The sequence below is a fragment of the Rhinatrema bivittatum genome, chromosome 3, assembly GCF_901001135.1.
Source record: "Rhinatrema bivittatum chromosome 3, aRhiBiv1.1, whole genome shotgun sequence".
NCBI classification, from domain to species: Eukaryota; Metazoa; Chordata; class Amphibia; order Gymnophiona; family Rhinatrematidae; genus Rhinatrema; species Rhinatrema bivittatum.
The window spans coordinates 120,240,892-120,257,301 of NC_042617.1; the positions used below are offsets into that span (position 1 = coordinate 120,240,892).

At 37.9% G+C, this 16,410-nt stretch overlaps 1 protein-coding gene across 2 annotated transcripts in view; it reads right to left on the bottom strand.

Moving 5' to 3' along the window:
• The window catches only part of UGP2 (UDP-glucose pyrophosphorylase 2), a 100,577-nt gene that overhangs the window by 22,417 nt on the left and 61,750 nt on the right, over window positions 1-16,410 (bottom strand). For both annotated transcript variants that reach the window (XM_029593662.1, XM_029593661.1), the window contains exons 4-6: window positions 11,515-11,700; window positions 3,567-3,700; window positions 2,083-2,380 (exon numbers count right to left, since the gene is read on the bottom strand). In XM_029593662.1, coding sequence (XP_029449522.1) covers window positions 2,083-2,380; window positions 3,567-3,700; window positions 11,515-11,700 — 618 coding nt within the window. The remainder of the gene's footprint in view (window positions 1-2,082; window positions 2,381-3,566; window positions 3,701-11,514; window positions 11,701-16,410) is intronic.

The following is a 16,410-nucleotide window of genomic DNA, read 5'->3' on the forward strand; positions in this document are numbered from 1 at the left end:
CAGCTGAAGAGATGAAAGTTGCCCGTGAAATGGAACAGAAAGACCGGCAGGGAGCCCAGGCCCTGCTGGCAAAAACTAAAATGAAATGTGACAGCAGTCCCAGCAGCCAAAAAGGGGAAGTGTGCCACACTCCTCCCTCCAATGTACACCTCTCCACATCTGCAATCCCAACCACATAGAGCACCATGCAGCCCCAGCCCCCTCCCCAGACAAATCACCCTCGTCTTGTAGCCTCTAATGCCCACAACCCTCCAATCCCTCACCCTTGTAGAGCAACTAAAAAGACACACACACACATACTTCTACAGCTTCTATAACATACATGTGTTGGTCATGGAGTCATAAAAATATGCTCTTAAACTGCCATGCAAGTCTAGACTTAATATCCTGGGAATCTGATGGACAGGAACAGGACTGAATCAGAAAGCCACATATTCAAACTTTTGTATGAATTCCTTTACCACATATAAATGGTCCTGGTGATGAGAGATTGCATTTTTGTAATGTTCCCTCACAGAAGGCAAAATATCAAATCTGTTAAAGCCTCACATGTACAATGCCATTCAGAGAACAATTTTCACAAGCGTTCTACCTGCTGACTAACATTGCCGCCATTCAATGCAGCTAAAAGTCTGCACATAATTCAATATGTGTATTTTCAGCTTTATCAAGTACAGATGCTTTCCAGGTCGTGTTTAGATCAGGGGAAGAAAAGTATTTAGACATTTTATATATTCCATGTGTAGATCACAGCGGTTTACAAAGTGACATTCATACTTATAGATTCAACAAACGAATGACAAAAAATGTTTATAGAGTTAGTATTTGTGGGTAGGTAATAAATCCATCTAGTAAGAATTTCTAGTCCATATGGAATTAAACTAGTACATAAGGCAATGAATATTAATATTTACAAGCAAAATGATAGTTTTCTCATCAGTCTGTGGGTTGTTTTGAGTATCCTGCATATTCTTGTTTGATTCATTCTTCATGATACAATTATTTTTGTCCTTCTGGTTTATGTAGTTCTGTTTCATCTGATATTTTTAAGTTAAATTATATGCGTTTTTGAAAAGCCATGTTTTTAATTCACTTTTGAATTTCTATATGGTAAAATATGCAATGCCTCAGACAGAGAATTCCAGAGCTCTGGACCCGCTATGGAGAATTCTCAATCTATTGTTTGCGTCAGATGTGTGTTCCTTATTGTGGGAATAGTCCATAGGCCTTTATTTTGGGATCTTGGTGTTCTCAGAGGATTTTTTCTTCTTAGTTTTTTTCTTTTTAGTTTTATTATGATGTGTATTATTATCGTTATGATTTATGATTTTTGGTTTCTGTGAAACCATGTGTTTGTAAAAATCTGATTTTATGTATGTAATTATGTTCATCACCTAGGCCTTTTTTGTGTTAGGCGTTTAATAAATTTTTTTTAATGAAATGAAAATGAAATGTATGGTTGTGGTGTCACTTCTAACAAGCTGGTGTTGTTGGAATGAATGATGCTGATCATCATTAAGACTTTATAGTAGATTCTGGATTGTACTGGTAACCAATGCAGTGCTATCAATGAGGGTGTAATGTGATCATATTTCCTAGATCCTAACAGTAGTTGTGCTGCAGCATTCTGTAATAGTTGCAAGAGTTTTAGGTGACTTGCTGGAAGACCTAGAAGTAAGGAGTTACAGTAGTCAAGGTTTTAGAAGATTAGAGTCTGCAGTACTGTACAGAAGTACACAGAGTGCATTTGCAAAAACGTGACATACTTTTCCAGCAAAACTCTTCACTGAAAAAGCAGCGAGGACATATACTCTGTCAAGTTTAAAAAGTGTCAAGTTTAAAAAGTGAAAGTATATGTGCACTTCTGCTGTGAAAACTGGTGCAAAACCCACAGGCAAGTATGGCACCTGGTCCTTGCCCTAATGTGGACTGTTGGAAAATTGCTCCCTTGAAAGAAAAATACTTAAGCTGCTATGATCATTAAACATTAAATTGTAAAGTTTGTTCAGATGTTTGGATGTAAATCATTATATAAACCAATCATCAAGCTCTTAACAGAAAAGAAAAATGTTGTATATTTACCTTTACATCTGCTCTTGTTTTATCAGTAACCTCCATGACAAATTCACAGCGTTTTCCATTTGGTGGGTTCATAAGATGATTAAGAATATACAGATCCACTGTTGCACCTAGATTGTCTATGTTAGAAACAAAAATGTATTCCTTTCCTTCATCTATAAGAGTATTTAGCAAACCAGAATTGTAGAAACTGGCATAAATATCACCATGACCTGGAGGATACCAGGCCTCTGAATTCTCTCCTGTGTAAGATACATCCTTGGCTACAGGTAGCAAAGACTCTTTATTGATTCTAGGATACCTGAAAGACAATGTTTTTCGTTAGCATTCTTCATTAATGAGTGGACATTAACCTCTTTATGATACAGAGCTTGAAATCAGACACTGTATTGAGTTTGAGGCCAGTCAGAGTGACCTTGGATTTTCATGGTGCTCAGCTGCTAAATACCAAGCCAATCACAAAAGATACTACAGCCTTATGCACTATTTTAGGTTTTACACTGAAAACTCAATCGCCCTCAATATCTTTAAACTATTAATTCTATATTTATATTTTAATAAACATTACAAAATTATAATCTGTTCCTCTGGTTATCACCATTGCTTCACTATTTCCCTACAGAACATATGCATGCCTCAGTCATGTTAAATTTGAAACCGGAAATCAATGTCTCCAAGCAGTGCACAGCTGCATTAAAACCAAGTTCAACTTAAAGAATCAGGTATTACTGCAATCTTTATAATTATACACTCTTCTTTCCACTGAGAAAGTATAATGCCCGAAGCTGTAATTTGAACAGATTCAATTTCAAAATATCCAAGGAAGAATGACCTAATGATTAAAGCTGGCATGGCAAACTCCAGTCCTCGAGGGCCACTAACAGGCCAGATTTTCAAGATAACTACAATGAATATGAATGATTTGCATGCAAATCTCTGTCATGCATATTCATTGTGGATATCCTAAAAGCCTGGCCTGTTTGTGGCACTTCAGGAGTGGAGTTTGCCATCACTGGATTAGGGCAATGGGTCGAGAACCAGGGAAATCAGGTTTCGAATCCCATTCCTCCCATGGATGCTCCTTGTGAACCTTGGGCAAGTCACTTTCTCTCTCATGGTATAAGTGTCAATAAAGATAGTATCCTGTCAAAGTCCAACATAAGCTGGAATGCAGCAACATAGAGCCTTTACTTTGAGCTGTGATGTGATTGCTATTCCTATCACACTGTCAAGGTACACTTGTGAATTTTCCATAGAAATTCATAAATCTTGCTAAATGGTTGTGAATTTCAACATGCAAAATGCATTTTGTGATGAGCATTATGATGCAGCAGATAAAAAAAAAGCAGGTTATCACACAGTTAATAATCCACCGAGCACAGAAAGGTGAAATTCAAGTTTTAAAAATAGTCATATCCAATTTCTATTGATTCTGTGGACTGCAAAAGCAAGCACAGTAAAATATCAAGACTTCCATTATTCAGTACCTGCTTTGATTAAATGTGTAGATTTTCACACGACAGTGACTGTATTTCTGCAAAATCTTTTTTGTGTCTTCATCCGTGTTGAAAGAATTCATTAGAACAAGAGGAACATCGGTATTGTAAGTTTTATTCAGATGCTACAAACAAAAACAAGTCTTTTTTAAATTGGAAGAACTACCCTAAAAATAAAAAAAATCTTGCAATATTAAATACATTGCAAATCAATGTCACTGAGCATCAGAGAAAGAGCAGGAAAATGCAATGTAGGACAGGTAGCAAGAACGACTGCCTCAAAAGCTATCTGCCATGGTCAGTACCCAAAAATCTCCTCACAGCTACGAATATTTTACATAGGAATGAGATTAAAAAAAAAAAAAAAAAAAAGATTGCCCTCCCCCCCATGTAAAAGAAAAACGACACCAAGGTGAGGAATTTTTATGCAGGAGACATCATCTTTCCCAGGAATGTGCAAGAGTTCCTGTGGATCAGGGGATTAAAGCTTCTCAGGGTCACTCTGTATGGTCTTGTCACAGTTGTTAAGCTACTGCTGACATAGAAAGAATATGATGGCAGATCAGAACTGATAGACCCATCTAGTCTGACCAGTTTCTTTTCCTGGGGCAATCTCAGAGCCCAGTTATTCCCTTGCAGTTAAAACAAAGGTACCTCTGTACACATGGACGCTTTCCCCCGATCAAATACCTGCCAAACACTGACTGACATCATGACTGCATTAGGGTTTAAACTGGTCACTGATAAAGCAACACACAAAGCTGGACACTCACTTGACCTAACATTCATTAACAGTAGCCTCCTTGAAAACATAAAAACCGAATACACACAAATCCCATGGTCAGACCACTTCCTCATTAACTCTCAGATCAAGCACAAAGGACAAATAGTAAAGCAAAACACCGAACCAGCCGAATTCTTGTATCGCCCCCCTTTCAACACAGACACTCTTAAAGACAAACTAACGGAAAAATTAACACACATCAACTACGAAGATAGTCACAGCGCCACTACTGACTGGTTAATCAGCACCACTTCATTAGCTAACGAACTAAATCCGCTAAAAACAGCTCACTTTAAAGAACAAAAGCCAAATAATCCATGGTATAGTGATCAAATCAAAGAAGTTAAACTGATACTTAGAAAAAAAAAAGAAGTTAAACGGATACTTAGACACTACCAACCAATCACAACAATGTTTTACTTCTTGTTAAACTTTTTATCTTTCCTCTAACTCTAATCCCAGTTAGAATAACCCCTGTTTTATTGTAACTTTTTCTTCCATGCACTTGTTATACTCTTGTAATGTATACTCTCTTGTTTTAGTTATGTACGTTATAATGTATTGCTCACCCCTTGTTTTATGTAAACCGACATGATACGAACTTCCGTGAATGCCGGTATAGAAAAACAAAAATAAATAAAAATAAATAAAAAAGGAAAAAGAATGGAAAAATAACAAAACTACTGAGAATTTAACTAAATACAGAAAACAACTAGCATACTACAAAAAAACAATTTTAGATACCAAAAAGAAATACTACAGTGCAAAAATAGAAAAATTCACAAATAACCCCAGAACCCTATTTAACATAGTAAAGAACCTAACAAATGATAACACAAGCAATCACTTGTCCCTACAAGAAAATCAATGCAATGACGTAGCACAATTCTTTAAAGACAAAATTGAGAACCTAAGAAAAAAAATCCCCAACACTACGAAACAAGAAATTAAGATGCCCACTCGAGATGTCAGTATATGGTCAGAATTTGACGAAGCATCACATCCTGAAGTCGAGAAAATGATCAATCAACTGAACCCAGCTACTCACGCTATTGACACCATACCCATTTTAGAACTAAAAAAAACTAGCCAACACTATAACCCCAACACTAACTAAAATCAACCACCTCTCACTAAATGAAGGAGTAATGCCAGACATCTTGAAAGGAGCCATAATCAAACCAATCAAGAAAAAGAACCTCGACCCACTAAATCTCAGCAACTATAGACCAGTCTCCAACCTACCCCTAATAGCCAAACTAATCGAAAAAACAGTACAAAAACAACTATCAAACCACCTCGAAAACAACAACATCCTATACCCAGCTCAGCACGGATTCCGCAAACATTACAGCACAGAAACATTGCTATTAGCTCTATCAGATAATATCTTAAGAGGATTTGATACAGGAACACACTACATCCTGGTTCTATTAGATCTCTCTGCAGCATTTGACACAGTCAATCACAGAATTCTAAATCGATAGACTAAAGGAAATAGGGCTCACTAATAAAACAATACAATGGTTTCAGTCATACCTAAACAATAGATGTTTCCAGGTACAAATCAAAAATGCACTCTCAGAAAAAGTCACACTACAAACCGGCGTCCCACAGGGATCAGCCCTTTCAGCAGCACTCTAACATTTATCTCCTCCCAATCTGCCACCTACTAGCAGGACTCGGAATCATTCATTACATATACGCTGATGATATACAACTATTATTACCCATTGTAAACACCATTGAAGAAACAATGAAACTAGCTAATATGTATCTTGAAATAATCAGACAACTCCTAAACCAGATGGAATTAGTAATTAACATCGACAAAACAGAGTTCTTACACCTTGAACGAAAAAACACTCACCATATACAACCAACACTCATAACCAATAAAATTCAAGACATTGAATTTGCAATAAAAACAAGAAACCTAGGAGTAATAGTTGACCCTGAACTAAACACGAGACAACACATCTCACTGAAAATAAAGGAAGGATACGCAAAACTTATGATCCTGAGGAGACTAAAACCCCTTTTAACGACAAACAATTTTCGCACTGTTCTACAAGCAATGATTTTCGCAAGCACAGATTACTGTAACTCCCTGCTATTAGGACTACCTCAATCTACAATACGGCCACTGCAAATACTGCAAAATTCCGCTGCCAGAGTTTTGACAGGCAAAAAAAGAAATGACCACATTACAGGAACACTTGCTGAACTTCATTGGCTTTCAATAGAACAAAGAATACAATATAAAGCACTCTGTATAATCCATAAACTAATCCACAATGAAAAAGCCGACTGGCTTAACACAGCACTACGCGTCCATGTTCCACAGAGAAACCTGAGATCTGCCAATAAGGCTCTTCTAACCATCCCCTCTGTCAAATCAGCACGTCTCATGCAAGTACGAGAGAGAGCACTGTCACTGGCTGGTCCCATACTTTGGAACACCATGCCACTAGAAATAAGACTGCAGAGTAACCTGAAAATTTTCAAAACAAATCTGAAAACCAGGCTATTCAAACAAGCGTTCTATAAAGATAAAGACAAAGAGAACGAGAAAAAGAGATGAGGTATAAAGGCACACCAAAGTCAGAAGCTGTTAGTTTAAACTAACAATGCATCGTAATGGTAAAACCAAACCGCCTAAATGTTCCCAACAATCAAGCTTAACATACACACTTTATTTATAATTATGAATTGTTACCGTACAATGATGGCACTTAAGTTGTAATCTATACCACCCATATGTTTATTGTTGTGCCCCTATGTAAACCATTGTGATGGTTAACCAACTTAACGACGGTATAGAAAAGTTTTTAAATAAAATAAATAAATACTTGTATCTCCATTACCATTTGTCTCCACCATCCCCATTGGGAAGTTATTCTGTGAATCCACCAGCCTGCTTCTGTTATTCTTCAGTCTACCCACTCTGATCCTCATCATTTATGCCTTGTTCTAGAGCATTCTTTCCACAGAAACCCCAGCAATTTGTATATCATTTATACTATTTAGGTATTTGAAAGTCTATTATACTTCCCTCTGCTCTAGGTTATACATATTTAAGTGCTTAAGTCTCATTTCACAGGGCTCATGATGCAGACTCTGAACTATTTTTACTGTGGATGTATTTACTGTGATCCACCTAGCAGAGTTTTCTGTTATGGGCAGAACACTTTTTTAAATAAATATTTTGATAACCCCTCTAAACTGCCTTTGTCTATATCCATTTGAGGGTACAGCCTTCAGAAATTATATAGAATTAGAGGTCTTCCTACTGTTTGTACAGAGGCAACACCACCTTTTTTCCCTACCAATATCACTTTTTCCTATGCACTCTAGCAGTCCTTAGCCACAGAGACTTCTCACACAATTCTGTAACCTTGAGATCATCAGATCTCATTACCTTGTGTTCTCCCCCCAGTTTGGTGCACACCTCTCCCCCTCAACATGAACTGTTCCCTTGCATTTCTGCACCCTTTTTTTGCATTAAATTTTAGTTGCCAAACACTTGACCACTCTTCAAGCTTTCTTGGATCACTCTTCTTTTTTCTATTTACATCCAGAGTATCTATTCTGATAGAGAGATTACTATCTGCAAAAAAGACAAACCTTTGCCGACTCTTTTACGATATCATTTATCAAAACACTGAACAAAAATCAGTCCTCAATTAATCCAGTGCATTCCACAGATAGCTCTCTTCTCCCCAATTTCTCTTAATCTTCCAAGTAAATTGCACTGACCCTGTTGACATTAACTCAACCAGTTTCTTACCCAAGTCAGCCACCTTAGGACTCGCCCCTGGCTGCTCAGCTTATTTATGAGCCTCCTGTATAGAACAATGTCAAAATTAAGTATACCACATCTGGGCACTCACTTCTCATCTAATTCTTTGGTCACCCAGCTGAAGGACTTGACCAGACTTATTTGATGTGATCTTCCTCTAGTAAAACTATGCCATTTGGATTCCATATCTCAGATTCTTCACTGCTGCCACAAGGTCAATAGTTTCATACATACACCTCAAAACTGTTACCTTGTAACACAGAACCAACCACATTGTAAATTTTCAGGCAGCTTCCTCCTGCTTTTTTTTTTAGCTTACCACTGAATCAGAACCTATCCCACATCAGATAAGGACCAAAATGCCCCCATCCAGTCTGCTCAGTTAAGATTCATCTGATTAGATATACAAATAAGTTCCCATATGCAGCCAAATGCTAACTTTTCCTCCCCTCTTTTACTTGACATTTGAACTCCTTTTCCTTCTACTGCTCTCCATATCTGTCCCAAGCTGGTCTCCACTACCACTCCTACCAACCCAAAAAGCAGAAAAGACTTCCCAACATTTTAAATCCTCCCCTTTTAGCCACATGATTATAACCCCTGTTAGCTAGGAGCCACAGACTAAACTGCCTTCCAGAAGCTGGTACATGTGTTCTCCTGAGCCTGACCAACAGATGTGGCTCTTCCATTTTAGCTGGCATTTTCCCCATTCATGGGCTCTGAACATTACTTCTGCGTTATCCTCAGCCACTAACTCAAAGAACAGAAGCTGCATTTGAGAACTAAACATGGACTGCCAACATGGCATCATACAATGCTGAACTATCTGGTCAGACTACCTTATATAAATTCAACAATCTATTTCTTTGCTCTCTAATCTAAACCTGTCATTTTCATGATTAAGTTATGGTATAAATAAAAGGTATGCATGCAACAGATCTGAGTCAATTGTTAATAAATTTCCATGCTAATACAAAACCGCATTTACTATCCCCACATTACAAAATATTTAACCACTACAGCATAGAATGTAAAAAACTTTTACATTCCTTAACTTGAAGTTTTTAATTTTTTTTATATTTTTACTATTTCTTTTCTAGCAAAAGTCATACAACTATCATTAAAAAAATGACTTGTTGACTTGAAATATCCACAAAACACATCAATGGCTAGAATGTCATACTTGGAAGTTTCTACAAAGTCTTATCGTTAGCTAAAACATGTCACAAATTCTCCAACTAGGAGAAATCATCCAAAAGGGTTTTTGGTCTATAAATGGTTTGAATGCAATCAGAAGCCTTGTTCACAATGTACAGGTAAAGATAATGTCTGTCCGAGATCATTCAAAGGCGATACATTATCTTTACCAGGTTGTCATCCATTTAAATTGGATTCCTTTACTACCTGTGAATCCACAGCAATTATTTACCTGATATGGTGTCCATGCGGGCTGATTTCTATCGGGGGAAAAAAACAATTGTACGATAAAGATCCACATTCAGGACTATCTGAGTTGCCTGAAACGATCAAAGCTAGAAGCTCCCCTTGTAATTCATTGGTTAAAGAAGGGCCATGCTGTAGATGATTTAATCTACTCTGTTTTGGTAAAACCTGTGTCCCCATCAGAAGACAGGGGAGAGATTTTTCTAAGATGCTTCTGCAGAAAGAACAGGCTTACATTTTTAAGTGGAATCCAGTAGCACCAAACTAGGAACAAGGAAGTCGAATGGTCTGAGTTTTACTAATATACAGGTGAGCTGTGCATCATGAACAAGGCTTCTGATTGGTCTATGATCATTTAAATTATAAGGCAAGCAAAGTGATTTATCTGCTTTTGACAGTGAAGAGACCAGATGTCCATTTTCAAAGTAAGCTTAAGATTTTTTTTTTTTTTGGGTAATAGTAGTTTTATAAGTTTAGTGGAAGTTAAGACTATGGGCCTCATTTTCGAACACTAGCACATGCTTGCGCTAGCAGCGCAGTCTTGCGTTATCAGCACAAGCGATATGGGGGAGGAATCGACCCCAGAAGAGGAGTCGTCGGGGCGTCACCGGGGCTGACTCTGCAAAGAAGGCGCGTACGGTGAAAAGGTAAGGAGTCTTTTCGTGTCCTATTTCGCGCCCAATAGCACCACCTTTCACGGTGGCGCTATTGGGTGCGAAACCAGCAGCAATCGTACCGCAGCGGTGCGATTGCTGCTGGCTAGTGCAGGACCACCCCCCCATTTCGACCCCCGCCCCCCCATTAGCGCAATTTTCTAAAGTATCACAGGCCCGCGATACTTTAGAAAATGAGGCCCTATGTTTTCTTTGCCGTGCGTGATGAATATCTACCCCCGAAGGCATATGTATACTGAAACACTGCAGTGTCAGGAATCGATACGTGAATAATTTTACAATTTTAGGGAGAGCGTTCGCCATTTCATCAGCAGGCTTTGCATTACCAGCATTATGAATATTCACTGCAAATGTGTTTTGTGAAGTACTCTGCACACCTGTTGAAGTTTCATAAAGGATGAAATCGTTGGCACAGAAGCAAAAGACTAAGGGGTAAATATTCAGCCACTAAGCAGCTACTTAAGTTAGCCGGATACGCGTTTCTGGCTAACAATCAGGATATTCAGCAGCACAGCCGCACTGATGAATACACCCTGATAAGTTACAGTTAGCCGGATGTGGGGTATCTGGCTAACTTTAGACCTGCCCTATGGCACATCTGGAGTTAGCCAATTAAGTTAACTGGCTAACTCAGCTCCTCCCCCCCTAGGAACGCCCCCAACTTACCCGGCTAAATTCTATCTGGATAACGAATTATCCACCTAGAATTTAACCAGGCAAGGATATTCTAAATGGCTTTCGAATATGTACTCCTAATAGATTTGGATAATCTGGGGACCAAGAAGTGAACACCACAGAACATTCACAACCTTTGGACAGGTTTTTTTTTGTCTGTCGTTTTGTTTCCAGGCTTTGTATTACCAACATTATGAATATTCATTGCAGATAAGTGTTGTGAAGTATTTAATGTTTCTGCTACATTTCCACATTTATTGAAACTTTTCAAAAGGATTATATATACATAGTTTGGATGAAAAAAAAACACTTTTGATTTCTCCTAGTTAGAGAATTTGTGACAAATATTTTGGCTAATAGAAACCTCCAAGTCTGACATTTTGGCCATCGACATGTTTTGTGGATATCTTGATTTGAAATAAGTCACCTTTTTAAAATGATAGTTGTATAATGATTTGTCTAGAAAATAAATAGTAAAAAATAAAATAAAAAACTGTATTCATTCCTTAACTTGAACAAAGTTAATACATTTCCATGAACAGGATAGGCTCCTGTACTCACCTCAATCTGTTGCACGGTTAGGTCCAGGAAGGTATTCTCATTGCGAACACCAATAAGACTTTTTGGGCCTTTACAGCCCATGCTGGTGCCCAAACCGCCATTAAGTTTTAGCACCACTAGCTTGTTCAAGACAGATGCTATGTTATCAGGCAAGCCTCTTGCCTTTATCTTTCCATAGGGCTGAATCTAAAAAAAAAAATAATAATTAAAAAAAATACACATTTAGCAGGTGATTAACTAAAAGTAAACCGTTTAAGATTTTCTTCCCCAAAATCTGTTTTCTCTGTATATCTCCTCTTTACAAGTAAGGATGCTCTGTACTTCTATCTTGGGTGTTTTTCAATGCAAAGTTTTTTTGTTTTTTTTTAATACTTTGTTTTTCATCTATTGGACTGATAGTATGGTAAGTTACTAACCGGGAAAATAATACATTCCATTTTAATTGAAAATTTGAGCATTATTTATTTAAAAGTTTCTAAATACCACTTATACATGGTTGTGGTCTAAGTGGTTTACGAACTAAAATCGCATACATTAAAGTCAATGTAAAGTACATAAAACAAAATACATTCAATCAAGTCAAAAATATAATAAAAATGGGTTAAAAACTTAAAATTAGAGATATTTATGGTATAAAGCAAAGAAATATAAAACAGAGTGGGAGTGATATTGTTAGTCTGTGTATGTTAAGTTATAGTAATTAAACACATTTGTCAATATTCAATGTAATTAAAAAAAAAAACATATGTGTACCAAACCTGTGTACAGAATTAATAAGTCATAACAGTCATTAGTGGCAGTCTAGCTCAGTTTTAGGAAAATCAGAACTACAAATCCATGCACAAAATCAAGATTAGTTTATGACCCAGACGAAATTTGGAAACCCATCTTTGCTGGGAGAGGGAAAGTAAAGTATGCTAGCTCCAGAATGTTATTTGGCAGGACATCATGCTGGGCACTTATTAGAAGAAAAATGCTAGGCACACAGATGCAAGCTAAAGGGTTTATTGTACTATATACAGGCCAATAAAACTTGCACTAAGATTAAGCCATTCAATGAGCTGCAACGAGAATGAGACAACACCCCAGAAAGAAAATTAACAGATTAAGGCATTATTTGCATGGGCCTTAGACACCAAAAATGAAATTCCTTCCTTGAGGGCCACAAACCAGACTGGTTTTTGGGATACCCACAATGAATATACATGAGATTTCTCCATCCAATGTGCATGCAAATCTCATGCATAACATTGTGGATAAAATGAACATCAGACCACTTTGTGGCCTTCAAGGACTAGAATTGCCCATCACTGCCCTAGTCTAACTAATGACTAAACACATTTTTTTTGTTTAAACACAAGTACCATACGTATCATACAAAGTCAAAGAAAACTGAAGAATATCAGGCTTTTGAAAATGTATTTGCTTGATTGCAACCAGGGAGCCGATTTTGACTGCCGACAAGCAGACTGCAAAGCCAAAAGAATCCCTGCTCAGCTGACAGAGCAAGCCATGCAGACCATCCCCCCCACATCCTTTCCATTCAGTGGAAACAGTATGGTAGTCAGCTGCAGTAGCAGGAAACAACCCGAGTGGGGCTAAGAAGGAGCAGAAGCAGAGAGAACAATGCATCTACAGCCCTCACTGGGGCCTGGGAGGCACCAGCGGGAGTGGGGAAATAAAGGAGAGTGAAAGGGTTAGTGGGGGGGGGGGGGGGGACAGGGAGAGGAAGAAAAAGGAAAAAAAAAAAAAGGAGTGAGGGCTGCAGGGGTAGAGGAGGGACTGGAGCAGAGCCATAGGCACCGCTACAAAAAGGTGACAAGGAGAACTGTTCAGCCAGCAGGTCCTCAGGAGAAGAAAAAGCAGCGCAGCCCCATCAAAATCAATAGTGTGGTTGGCGCGGCCTTAGTAAGTGTAAAAGCTTTTACACTTACTAAGGCAGTGCTTATGACGCTGTCTATTTCAGCAGGTTCACACTGCTTTGGAGAAGGTGGAGCATCAATTGCTAGAAGTAGTCCAATGCCCTGTGGCTGCAAGACGTTCCCTTGGCCACAGGGGCTAAAGAAAGACTGCTGCTGCCTGCTAATTCAAGGGAAGTGAGTGAGAGAGAGCATGTGTCTATGTAGGTGGGGGAGTGAGAGAAAACATGTGTGTGCACAACTACCCCAGTTACTCTGTCTACTAATCCATGACAATTTCAGGGCACCTGGAAATCAAAAGTTCCAAGGTATGGATAACGGGAAATTTTTAAAAATCCTTATTTTAGTTGTTGGGTGTTATTTGATGTGTGTGTTTTGAAATATTTTATTGATGTTTGGAAAATTTTTATATGAGTTTTAATTACTGAATGTTATTCTATTCATTGGAATGGTTTCACTAATTTTGTTTTATGAGGAATGGTAATTTGTTTTTTTACACTGTTGCAGTGCACACAGAATTTGGCTTGTTGTGGTTTCCAGTTCAGTTTGTGTCTGTATATTTCTATTTATACTGTATGGTCTCTTTATTCTGTATTTCAGGGTCTATCTGTGTTTTGTATGAGTGGCTGAAGTGAGGTATTCCAATAGTGTGTAGTTTCTAGGTAGGGATCTATAGCAGCTTGGATTATTCTGTTTTCCTAATAGGTAGGGTTCTTGCTGTTTGAGTGACTTTCTGGGGACATGCCCAGCTCAAGATGCATTACAGTAGACCTAAAACCATATAGGTTCCAAGTATCTCTTGCTTTTTTGCAAGATTTTCTGGTTGGCACATCAGCAATGCATGTAAATATAATATACATATTGTAAGAGATATTTTTACCTCCGAAGACTGCTTTGAATGTTCTCTCTCATGTAAAATCTGTTAGTATAAATGCATAATTTTTAATTGTGTGTGAGAAGACTGTGATGGGGGTGGGGGTGCAAGGCTGTAAAGTTTTCCTAGGGCACCTACTACCCCTTGCATTGGCCATGGGCATTGCTGTACAAACATTGAACAGAGTCTCCCAACTCGTGATGTCATGTGTTGTGTAATGGGTGAGGGCACAGTTTTCCCACTTGGCCATAGACACCCAATTGCATAGCTACAGCTCTAGACTGGAGAAAAGAATTTATAATTGGTATGGGAGTGGCTAACAGAGGAGGAAAAAAAGGGGCTACAGTGGGGTAAGGTGGGAAAAGGAAAGAGGTGTTTGACGACAGAATAAAATGCAATATAGCATGTGCCTCAAAAGGGTGAAAGCCATTATCCAGAGAATCTTAGGGCTCCTTCCAAACAGATTCCAATTAAGAGAGAATGTGGAGACAACTCTTTGGTCAATTTGGATTGAACTTATTTCAGGTCATGAAATCTCATCTTTGGAGGCTTATATATTGTTTCACAGGCATATTTTGATCCGAACCTGTTGGCTCAATAGAAATTAGCTTCTGTTCTAACACTCAAGAAACAGCAAAAGGCAAGGGAAAGCAAGTTTGCTTACAGCAAATTGGGTTCTTTGTAGACTGCAGGATGAATTAGCCATGACTCATGGGGTGACATCATCCAATGGCATCAAACAGACTCATCTCTTAGCTCAAAGTTTCTGCTCTGCTGTGCATGTGCTGCCGCAAGAGCCCCTCAGTTGATTGTAGAGCTTAGTTTTAGCTCATTAATAGACTCTCCAGGGGGCAGGTAGTAAGCAAGGCTATTTTATCCTGTCTATGGAGAACACCATTAAGTTCCTAGATGGATTACTATTTTAGATCATCTAATTCTTAGTGGCACGCAGGATTTGCTGAGAGGGGTTAACGGTGGTGGGGCCACTTGGCAATAGTGTTCATATCATAATCAAAATTTGAATTAGTGACTGGAAGGGGGGGACAATAAGCAAATCCACTGCTCTAGCATTAAACTTTCAAAAGGAAACCTTTTATAAAATGAGAAAAATGGTTAGAAAAAAAAATTGAACGGTACAGGTGTAAAGGTTACAAACATACAACATTTTTATCCATTTTTTTTTGTTATAGATGTTCCTTGTATCAAACAAAAGGAAACGCCTGATTTCCTGCACCACTCAGTTGCCTGTAAACCGATGTGATATGTAAAATCGAACACCGGTATATAAAAACAAATAAATATATAAATAAACAAACAGGCATGGTCATTGTTAAAAAAAACAAAAAAAACCCCACACCATCTTAGAAGCACATTAATACGCCCACAATAATAAGAGGCAAAAAAAAATTAGGGAACATTAGGAAATGTAACAAGAAATAAAGGTGCGAAATGGAGGTCCAAGTGGTAGCACCAATCCCAAAACTCTTAACTTGCTCATCATCTAAAAATGTAGTCAAGTGAGAGGGATCCACAAAAATAATTTTTTTCTTAAAGACCACCTTACACTTACAGGGAAATCTCAGGAAGAAGGTAGCCAGATTTGTAAAATATGGCATTTGAACTGGAGAAAAAGGTTTCTCTCTTTCATCTGTTTCCCTGGAGATGTCTGGAAACATCTGGGTTTTATCCTCACAAAAGGAAATATTTTTATATTTAAAGTATTGATGAAAAACAGGCCCCTTATCTGACTCAAGTACAAAGGAAATAAACATCGCTCTAGATGCAATCAAATCTTGGGAGTTTTGGAGAAATTGAGAAAAGAAAGGCCATCCGAAGGAGGCGACATATCGTAAGAAAGTTATAATATTGGAAACTTTTTTTGCCTCAGGTATATAATTAGAAATCAGGAAAACCTTCTCAGTCAAGAATTGTAATATTTCTACAGCATCTCTCGAATAATTATTCCAGACAACCAATGAGTTTTTGGAATGTTAAGTCTTAAGTTTCTTGATCTAGACTTATTTTCCATCTATTCAGTTTTGTAGCAGACTTAAATTGTCCTTAATTACAGCCATCCATCTCAGTTATTTTCCCGAAAAGTAG